The sequence below is a fragment of the Cystoisospora suis genome (assembly GCF_002600585.1).
Source record: "Cystoisospora suis strain Wien I chromosome Unknown contig_421, whole genome shotgun sequence".
In the NCBI taxonomy this organism is placed as follows: domain Eukaryota; phylum Apicomplexa; class Conoidasida; order Eucoccidiorida; family Sarcocystidae; genus Cystoisospora; species Cystoisospora suis.
In genome coordinates this window covers 41,882-52,400 of record NW_027153222.1, presented here as the reverse complement: position 1 = coordinate 52,400, position 10,519 = coordinate 41,882, and the positions used below count along the sequence as shown (strand labels likewise).

Genomic DNA, 10,519 nt, shown 5'->3' with positions numbered 1-10,519 from the left:
GCCACAACTGTTGCTCTCCAACAGAGTAGGGGCACATCGGAGACCCACAGTAGTACTAGACCAGGAGTGATGTGAACCCCACGCAGCGGGTGGGGTGTCAGGCAATTGGCCTGCTGACACAAAAAACCCTCGCTGAGATGTCGCCGTACGTTTTTCGGACTCGGGACAGGAGGGCGGAAGCATGCGCTTGCGTCTAGTTGGCAATAGGCAGCAAGCTTGGTGAAAGTCGAAGAGTGTGCACACCCCTGATGGCATCTCAGTATAATGTCCAAGGCTTACGTGGCGTGGCCACGCTACACCGGTCCCTAGACCAAGTATCCAGGCAGGTGACACTTGGTGAGAGTGCCGATTTGCTGCACATGCGTATGCCGAGCGGCGGGTGCGCGACCGCTCCGTCCGCAGGAGTGTGGCTGCCGTAATGTGCCTGGATCATACAGCCCGTAAACGGTGGACTCTAGAGACTATGAGGGGTTATTCGGCAGCTATGCCGAGTCCCTGTAATGTCGGACAAAAGACGGGATTGCATACGGAAATCGCGGATAGTCTAGAAAGGAAGTCACGCGGAAGAGCCGGACAACCGGAAAACTTTCCCTGACACTCCCGCGAGGCACCCTAGAGGTCGCAGCAACCACCTGGCTCCTGATTGAAGCCCAACAGCAGTGCGCCTCAAGGCACTGAACGCCGAAAAATGAAGTTTTTGCAGAGAAAGCCCCGTTGCTACGTACTACAGACTCGCGCTGCTTTATCCAGCGGGACAACAAGCCCTCCTGGCAAGAAAGACAGTTGCAGGGGCTCAGAGCGACGAGCGCCGACAAAAGCTTCTCTTCTTTCCCGTCCCCCACCCGTCCACGCCCCGGGAGCTGCTGGCCACGGGGTCACCCCGCCTCCATAGAACGTGCGGAAGGCTGACAAACAACCAGTTGCACATGGGCACGTTGGCGCATCTACAAACCAAGACGCAACGGAATGTGCTCACACGAATCCTTGCACAGTGGAACTCAAGGGCATCAGTTGATCCCGGACGGCTTATTCAACAGCACAGCCGAACTCTTCGTACCCCATATACTGGGGAGAGCTGGTGTTCCACGCCTTTCGTAGCAGCGGAAGCCCTAGCACATTAAGTATTACCTGGACCATTACGATCTACTTAATGCCCTCTCAGTCAGACACGGCCACGTCTGACACACATCAAGCAACCTGTCTTTCTATGTACCCCATCTCACGACTTCAAATTCTCAGCTCAAGCTCTCCCACTCCTCGGGCATATGCAGTTCCTCTGTCACGCGGAGGCACTTGGGTGACGGCTACAAGCACGACTACGTTTGAAAAGCTGGATTCACACGATTCTCGACTCCTCACACTCGTCCACTCATTCAGCATAGCTTTCAACTTCGCCCGCCACTACGACGATCGGCCTCAATACAAGTCCGAGGGAAGCCGGCACCACTCTGCCTCCGTCCTCGTCGTGTGGATATACATCGGCACCCCCTGCCTCGTGCAGCCGTCGCAGCAACTGAAGAGCCTCTGTGCCCTCGCGTGGGTGTGTTGCACTCCACACTTCGGCAAGGTCCAGAACCAATGCTAAACTTTTTGTCTGGAAAAGCTCCGTCAGTCTCCTGAGAGCCGATGACACTCGGGGACACTCTGCAGTCTCGTCCCTCCGATGTAACCTCGATGTCCCTGCTGGTGCTTTAGGTTCTACATGCAGTACAGAAGAATTATCCGGTTGTCTCTGTTCCTTCGCGTCCCGGGTTGGGGTTCCGCTCTCTGTGGCGGACACGTATCCGAGATTGATCTTACTTTCCACGAAAAGAGGGTTGATGACAGCTCCATAAAGCGCTACCAATGCAAGGCGCAAGGCGAGAGTCGGCCGTCCGAAAAATGTTTCTCCCACTGCTGCGTCCTGTGAGTCTCGAGGCCTTGAAAGGCTCCCTTCATTTCCTCCACGAGAGGCTTGGCTGGTGGCCCTACTGAACTCACCGGCGCTTTCTGTCTCCGCAGCGCACTCGAGCAGGGAGGCTGCTTCACTTCCAACGACGAAGACGAGCAGACTCACCAGCTCCTTCTTGAACTGCTTCTGGTGTTCCTGGAGACGTGTGTTTACCGACTTTCTCCGTACTGTGTTCATTCTTGCCAGACGTGGGGGTAGTCCGGGCTCCCCAGTTGTCTCTCTGCTCTCACCTGCTGCCGCAACCGTAGTCTCGTCCTTCTGTACCGCCAGATCTGGCCTACCCAAACCTTCTTCGTTGAGTTCCCCCGACAAGCTTTTCACAAATTCACCACCCCGCGGAGACCCAACACCCCTGGCCGCAGAAGGGGTCGCACTTTTGTCAGGGAGCGCCACCAGCGTCCTCCAGAGAAGCGAAAGGTTCACTAAGAAAGCCCCTACAGCAGCCATGCAGTTCGACGGAGGACAGGCGTTTTGACGAAGCCCCTTGTGAACACTGTGTATCAGCTCCGTCAAGCTTTCCCAAATTCTGATTGCTTTTGCTTCCCGAGTCTCTATGGTAGCGCCAACGTCAATACGGACACTAGGGCTGGCGAGATTTCTCGCCCGGTTCTCTCCCGTTTTCTCTTCGGACGCGTCGGCACCCGGTCTAAGATCGCTATCGACTCTTAGGCCGTCACGCACGTCTTCGGAGGTGACCCCCAGTGTTTGCCTAAAAGCACTGACCCAGCAAGCGACACAACTCGCGAGCACTCTCCATACTTCCTCGAGTGGAACTTGAACTCGTTCTCGTCTTCGGAAGTTGTCGACAAGCTCGCTTGCATCCCACGATCGAACACCACGGTCTTCGTCACTCAGGTTTCGCATACGAAGAAGACAGGCAACTGTTTCGGCCGCAATCTCATCAGCGGCAGGGCAGTCCGAGCGTGCTGCCCAGGAGTCAGAAGAGGACGGTGTGCCATTAGTCGCAGCAGAAGTTTCGCGCTCAGCAGGGACCGCGATCCCTGCTGAAGCGCCTCTAAGAAGCGCTTGGAATCCCGGTATGAGGCCTCTTTCTTCCGCTGAATGCGCCGAACCGCCCGACGAAAAAAAACCGGGTTTATGCTTCTCGCCTCTTGCAAGGGACCCGTCCAACGCAGTCGACGACTTTGACACTAGTGCTCCTGTGAGCACACTCAAGAGCGTCAGCGATGCTGATTTGTCTTCGGACCCACGAAACCTGCTGAAAAAAACTACCGCTCCGCTTCGAGACAGATAAACAGGAGATGAAGGAAGGCGACACAGATCAAGAGTCATCCGCAGCATGGTTCCGGCATCCAGGCCGTCAGCACCAGCCAGATCCCCTTTTCCACATTCTCCTCTCGGAGAATCACGGATTGCAACTCGCGCTCTTTGCAACATCCTCGTGTCGTGTGCGCCTTCGTTGCACCGTAGTTCTCGTCCGTCTTGTTTCTGATTCCGTGACGACAACACAGATGGCGCATCCTCTTTCACTCCCCGAAAACGCGCTGTTTGTCCTTGCTGCACAGAGTCCAGCGTTCGGGAGTTCGCGCTCTCGTCTTCGTCTTTGTGATTTGGTTCCCAACCGCCTTCGCCTCTCCCACGCTCTTTCTTGTCACCTGGCTCACCTTCTGTTCTGTTGTCAGCAGGTGTAACTTCTTCTCCGGCTGCAGCCTGTGGCTGTTGGTTCTTTGCCTCGCTCTCGCAGAAGCGCTTCAGCTGTCTCATGTGCTGCGGCTCCAACCGCAAAGCAGGCCACTTTTTCATGAGGAGAGCAAGCGCAATAGAGGTCCGATCGGCGCTCCCGAATGCCTTCATTAGCTTTCGATCGACTTCTGCCCCTGACGTCGAGACCGACGAGAAACCACTCTGTGTTCGCTTCCTTGACAGATAGGCAGCCAAAACCGCCGCAGTTCCACTCACGCTGCAGACGTCACTACTATGTACAACCAAAACAGACCCTCTTTCCAGCCCGTGTTTCTTCTCGTCACCTCCTCGTTGATCCACTTGTGTCTTGCACTTCCTTTCCGGCAGCTTTTTCTTTTCTTTACTCTGTGGCTCGGGATGCGGTGGTTCCCAGTCGTCTGAGAAGCGTCCCTCCCCCTTTTCATCTGGCTGGAGTGGTGCTATCAAACCCTCAGCCAGGACATTTACGCAAAACTGCAACGGCAGAGCATAGCGAGTTGCTGTGGTCGCTGCAGCAGTGTCCAAGCCCCCCGTGCTGCGACCCGAAGAACACATCAAACTGTTTGCTGTGGAGCTGTCCAGTCTTCTGTCACCTGAAAGGAACTTATCTATAGGGCGAATAAGGCGCAAAGGAAGATGTGCAATTATTCCCTCCTCCTCTCGCAGCTCTGCTGCCGGACGCTTCGCTCCCTGGTTTGGCTGCTGCATCTCCGCATCCGATCCTGTCGGAAAGTCTAGTCTTTCCATTTGCCACTTGTCTTCTTCCGCCTGGAGACTCTCTTCCTTTTCTCCGCCAGACGGCACAACTCCTCTAACAGCTCTTCTCTCATCTGAATAGCGCGGAGCACTGTCCGTCTCCTGACCGTCCGAACCCTCTCTCCACTTGCACCCGCTGGCCGTACAGCCCGTACAACTGCAGTTTCCGATAGTGGGCGGGAGGCCTTCTGCAGAAAGGTCTAAAACTGTAGATATCCTCAGTCTCCGCCGTACACCTCGACTGATCGCATGCAGCATTGTACCCACATAAAGACCAAAAAAAGGAGTACATGAGAAGGCCCCTGCACCAGAAGCATCTGCCAACCCATCTGAAGGTGTTGAAACTGAGAAGTGGCATATCTCACGCGGATAGCTCATGAGCGCAGCAGCAGCCGCTGGGTGCATTTTGTCCGCAGCCGTAGCAGACTCTTCAGCGCTGAGGCAGAGAAAAGGATATGCTAGAACGAAAGCGGCAAACCCTCCTTTCAAGACAAAGAGCCGAGGGGGCATTACGTTGCGTGCCTTTTCCACCACCCTGTTTGCTTCGAAGACTTGGGAAAGCTCCTGCACAGCTGCCGCAGCCAGACTCCTCGGAGAGTCTGGTCCGGCACGTCCTCTCCCTGCACTCTCCTGTCCTCGCTCGTCCCGCGTTCCCGGGCCGCCTTTCGTCTCCCCTTCTGAACGTTCCCTGTTTGGGTCGCCGCTCCCAGCCTCGTGTACTCCCCTTCCTACTCCCTGTTCTCTAGCCTCTCTTAGAGCGCCTGCCATGTGCAAACTGGACTCAGTGAAAGAAGAGAGCATGCTGTCATCTGCAGCAGATCCCGCATAGAATACCACTTTTTCTGGCAGTGAATATGTACCCACACTGCACGATCGTTCACGCCTCTCGCCTTCCTCCCCCCTTTGCTTGAGCCTTCTTCGTAGCTGCCGCAGTTCGTCCAGAAAGACGTTCGCCCGGAAGGCCTGTCTAATGTGCTTCTCTCGGAATGAGTCTTCATCTCTCAGATCAACAAGGCACACTCGCGCAGCAAGCGTTCCTTCTTCACTTCCCTGAGGCCTCTCTGAAGGCGCCTGTAGCAGATTAAAAAGATCAGACGGCGAAATCGGCTTCGGCCACGGCAACGCGCTGGTGGGAGACGTCAAACACGACGCGTTTGATGAAGCGGGAGGGGAGACAGGACTGACCTCCAAGTTCTCCGGGTTCGGATGTGAAGCCTGGAGAGAACCCAGAGCTGCCAGACGTCGTTGCGCCGCCTCTCGGCGTGCCTCTGCCAGCATCGCAGCAAAATCGACCGCCGGGGTCGTCATTCTTTTCAGAAACTTTTCGTTGGAAGGAAACAGTTTCGGCCGAAAGCAACACTTCCGAGCGACCTCAATGCGGGACTCGGGAAGGGGGGGTTCTCGATTCAGTCTCACGACAAGGGACAACTTTGAGGAGCCCGCGCAGACAGCGAGGGCACCAGGAAACTTCAGGTCTTCCGTCAGAATGGCAGGTTACAGAGAACTAAGATTGAAAGAGAGCAGCAGCAGCATCCTACCTTTCTGCCCTCTCAACACCCATGGCCCCTGAATCGGGAGGACACTTCTTTCGCGTGCGTTTGAATGGCCGGTGCTCTCTGGAAGATGCGATTAAGGAAGAGCAGGGAAGAGAAACTCCCCGTGCCCGGGATCCCTGTTAGGCTGCAAAGGTCGAAGAGGCCCGGATGCCACGCTGACCAAAAAGACGAGGAATAGAATACACACAACACCTCATTGGTCTCTTTGGTCTTCCTCAACTACACGGGACAAGCGCCAGGAGTTGATGGGAAAAAGAGACAGGGAAACGAACCTTCCCAGGGTGTTCAGTCCGCGATGCTGGCTGGGATAAGCTCCCGGGACCCATGAAAAACTGTATGTCCTGTGACTCGACAGGTGAAACAGGGCCGGGTAATGCAGTGCAAAGGCATTTCAAAAAGCCCAGTCTGGAAAGAGGTAGTGGGGGCAAAAACCTGTAGGACTCAGTTGCCTCCTTTGCGTCAACAAAGCAAGACACGGTGGGTTACGGAAAGACTACGCGCGTGCCATGTCTGCCCAGTTATTCCACTCGGATCCCGCTCACCAGGTGATTAAAGGGATCGTGGGAAATGTACTCTGTGCTTCAGCTTGGGACACGTGATTAAGCTTGCCTGTCCTCGCTCAAACCTCACTCTTTTCACTGCCGGGGTGCTCATGGCTCCCCGCCATGAGAGATCCTGCGCCGCAATCGTCGCGAATTCCCCGCTTTGGCCCCTCTCCTCTTGGTAGTACTCACGTTCATGTCGTATAAAGGGCTGCGACGCTTGCCTTTCCGCTCTTCTTCTTGGAGAACAGCATCGTCAACTGAAAGCAGAACTATCGTGGGACAACGTGCTGCACGGCTGTGCCTGTCGAGTCTGTGTCCCCTGTCTCGACGGCTGGTGGCGCGCCCCTCAACCCGCAGCTTTGCGCTGGCACAGGACAACTTCTGCACAGGCCAACGTGAGGAAAGCGACTACCTCACGGTTCGGGAACTCAGATCACAGGAGATTGTCTCTTGATGTTGCCCGTATGTCTCCTAGCCGGTGCCTTTTTCGTAATTCGTTACCCGTGACACTTCTCGGCCAGCCGACGCAGGTCCGTGTATCGAACAACTGGAGTCGGAAAGACCGCTGCTTCGGTCGCGCTGAATTGTAGACCACTTTCTTCGAGCAACGCGTGAGCAGCGCGAAAGTGAACACAGTCGGGCTATGTGTCCAGGCACCGTGCGCGTCCTGAAAAGTGTCAGGTTGGTTGAAAAAGGCACCTTTCTCCGATACGAAACTGTAAGTGAGCTACCGAACATATCCCGTGATTTGCAGGACTTGGCGTCTCCTTTGTCCAAGAAAATTTGAAGACAGGCGTAGTCTGCGGTCAGGTCCCACGACATGCTACGCCAGTCTCCTGTCCTGTTTTTCTGTCCGGGACCTCCTTCGTGCCTACGGGTACCCACGTGACACTGGCGCCCTGCTAGTGCCGACCTGGGGGCCAGACCCAACCAGCAGGCCGTTTCCGGGCAACTCAGCTCCACTTGCCCTGAAGAACGCAGCTACTTCTCCGAGAGGCCTCGGGGCATTCCCTTCCAAAGGGTACCGAGCACCCGATATCCGCCAAGCCACCCAACCTTCAACCTTCCAGCTAAGTATCAGTGCGACCTCACGAACACGCGTTCGATCGGTCCCAGCTCTGTGACCCGCTGGAAAGTGGAACTCTTGTTATCTCACTCAGAAGGTAGGCACACAGGGACCCCTGCAGCACCACACGCCTTTCTGCACGGCGGAACTGGTCAAACTTCGTAGATCCATTCGAAGGGCTTCCATAAGGGGCCACCACCCGTCCCCTGTCTTGTTTTTAGGGGCTCACAGGTATCAGATAGCAGTGCTGTTGCTACTTCTCTGTTTCGAATTCCTGCTCCCAGAAAACAGTCCGCTCAAGAGTACGGATTCAGGACTGAAGACTGCAGTGGAAGATGTACTCGGTACCGAGGGGATACTTCTCTGAAGGCCGGTCTGTCGCGTAGGCACTCATGTCGGTAGAAGACTATGCCGCTGCCCTTCCCTGCGAACCTACTTTAACTTCCAGGTCGCCGGTAACTTCACTTTTCAACTGACATCGCCCGTTCTTGACAGTGGCCCATTCTTCGCATTCCCTATGCTGGAAGAGACGTGCGCACGTCTGCCGCCGCCAATTTTCGTTGGTCTTTATTGATCAGTAACCGTCTAGCCGGGGTCCACGGTGCGGTCGCGCTATACCCCCGACATCACAGTCCAGTGTCATCCATGACTCCCGCGAATCGAGAGAGTTCGGGAATTGGGAATACACGGGCACACGGGCCATACACCGGACACAGTCTACGCCCCTAGCCCTTCGAGTGCTCTATTTCACCGTCTTCGGTGATCTACACTGAACAGTGATATAGCCACGGTCGCTCTTTCCAAAAAGGGGACAGCGGGATTGTCTTAGTTCAAATCCGTGTCGCTGCAGTCTTGGGACCACAAATGGACCTATTACCACTCAATTAGGAACTCCAGCGAGCGGCTTGTAGTCACGACTGAATCTGGCACTAAGGCCCGCACTTTTCCACGCAGACAGACCGACGGAATTGCACTTCTGAGTTTGGACGGGTATGCATCTTGGACATATGTGTTCCAGTGTGTTGATCTTTGGTATATGTATGGTTCCCCGAGAGCAAGGCATCCCAGGGCTGCCTTTCAACAAAAAATTTTCCAGCTTGTTCGAGCGTCCATCCGAGCGGATAGGTTACAGCTGAAAGACATCGTCCGCGTCCCATTTTTCCGATCCTGGGAAGCGTTGAGGCGGCGCACGGAATAATACGTTATTTGTTAGGCCCTGCATGGGTACATCTCTCTTACACGGGACACGATAGTGACAAACTTTCGGCTTTCCGGTTTCTTGTTGTCACTGACTCTTTCAGAGGCTTCAAAGAGATCTAGCCTGAATCATTCATCTCACACCCGCCCCCCTCCGCTTTCGTCGGTCGAATAATAAGGTTTACGCCTTTGCTTTGGCAGCCCCTTTCTTCGGGGGAGGGAAAGCTGCACCTGAACGCAAAAGCCAAAAAGACTCCCTAGAACTTCCCGGTACCTACCAAGAATCCGGCTGAACTGGTAGGGGCTTTGCGAGATCATCGTCACGTGACCGGTGAGCTCGGTCGGCCGACAGACGCGCAGCGACAAAAGTTTGAAGAGCCTGTTCTTGTTTGGCCCTTTTCTGCACTTGCTGTGACTGTCGAAGTCAATCCCGTTGTGTGGCTTTGTTAATAACGTGCTGCCTAGCGGAGCTCGACAGCGAACATTTGCGGCATTTTGGTCTTTGGTCCAGCACCTGTTTGTCACCCGGCAGATGCTTGCTCCGGGAGGAAGCTTCTTGCTAGTGGCTGCCTTGTACTGGAGACAGGAGAGCGTGTATACACACAGAACAGGTGTGCCATTGTACTGAGAGGAGAGGTGGCCCTCACTAAAACAACGCACTCGACTTTCCCAGGTTCTGTCGAACTCATGCCTTCCTACCATCACTTCCTATGACCCCCAAAGCCCTTTTCCAACCATCAATTCAAAGCGAGCGAAGGCAATAGCCGATGCAGAGTATTCTGAGTGACATCGTCTCAGAGAAAAAGCGCAGGTTCCGCTCGCTGCGAGGGCGCATCATTGTCAGTTGTAAATATCAAAAGTATGTTAATGGTGTGCGTCCCCGAGCGGGACATTACCTACATTGATCTTTGCAGGAAGCGACATACACACGTGGGGTAGTGCAGATTGTCACAGTGTTTCGCGAAAGTGAACCTCCGGAGTAGGAGCTGTGACAGACATTGAAACCGTCGCTCATGTCTCCGGAGTACTGACGACTGGCTACTCATCACCCTGATCCTATTATGTTCTAGCGTTACGCAAAAGCAAACATGTTTTAGTTCACTACTCTTTGCACAGTGTTCTTCCCGTATCACTTGACTGTAGCGGAAGCAAAGTGAAGACAGCAACCGTTCACGTGTAGCCCTTGACAAGGCGTCACAGTGATAAACTCTCTGATTCTTGGAGAAAATCTCTCATCCCAGCTGCGCAGGGCACTCAGCATAGAAAACTGTCCACCAAAGTAATGACGCGCACTCAAGGGTAAGTTCGTCTTTCTTGCCTGATTTTCTGTGCTGTCAGCTAGGTTATGTAATCTCCTTACTCTTTTTTGGCGATGCCGCAGCCGCCTTTGCCTCTCCTTTAGCTTTTGCAGTGTCAGGTGCTTTGCCCCCTTGCGACTTCCCTGCCTTCTCTGTCGGTCCTGCGGCGTTCTTCTTGGCAGATTCTGCTCCCTCCTTCTTTGCTGGCCCTGGTGCATCCTTCTTTGCTGGCCCTGGTGCATCTTTCTTCACTGGTCCTGGTGCATCCTTCTTCACTGGCCCTGGTGCATCCTTCTTCACTGGCCCGGGTGCATCCTTCTTTGCCGGCCCTGGTGCATCCTTCTTTGCCGGCCCTGGTGCATCCTTCTTTGCCGGCCCTGGTGCATCCTTCTTTGCTGGTCCTGGTGCATCCTTCTTTGTCGGTCCTGGTGCATCCTTCTTTGTCGGCCCTGGTGCATCCTTCTTTG

The 10,519-nt window shown here is 54.8% G+C and overlaps 2 protein-coding genes across 2 annotated transcripts in view; both read right to left on the bottom strand.

The window, feature by feature from the left end:
• Positions 1–513: 513 nt before the first annotated feature.
• On the bottom strand, positions 514–6,741 carry CSUI_001045 (uncharacterized protein). The gene has a single exon (XM_068061251.1). It carries the CDS (start codon positions 5,696–5,698, stop codon positions 1,370–1,372), a length of 4,329 nt encoding a protein of 1,442 aa, XP_067926770.1. The 5' UTR covers positions 5,699–6,741; the 3' UTR covers positions 514–1,369.
• A 2,148-nt stretch (positions 6,742–8,889) lies between these two features.
• The window catches only part of CSUI_001044 (neurofilament triplet protein m), a 7,721-nt gene continuing 6,091 nt past the window's right edge, over positions 8,890–10,519 (bottom strand). Inside the window, exons 11-12 of the mRNA XM_068061250.1 lie at positions 10,115–10,477; positions 8,890–8,985 (exon numbers count right to left, since the gene is read on the bottom strand). Of these exons, the coding sequence (XP_067926769.1) occupies positions 8,936–8,985; positions 10,115–10,477 (413 nt within the window). The 3' untranslated portion in view covers positions 8,890–8,935. The remainder of the gene's footprint in view (positions 8,986–10,114; positions 10,478–10,519) is intronic.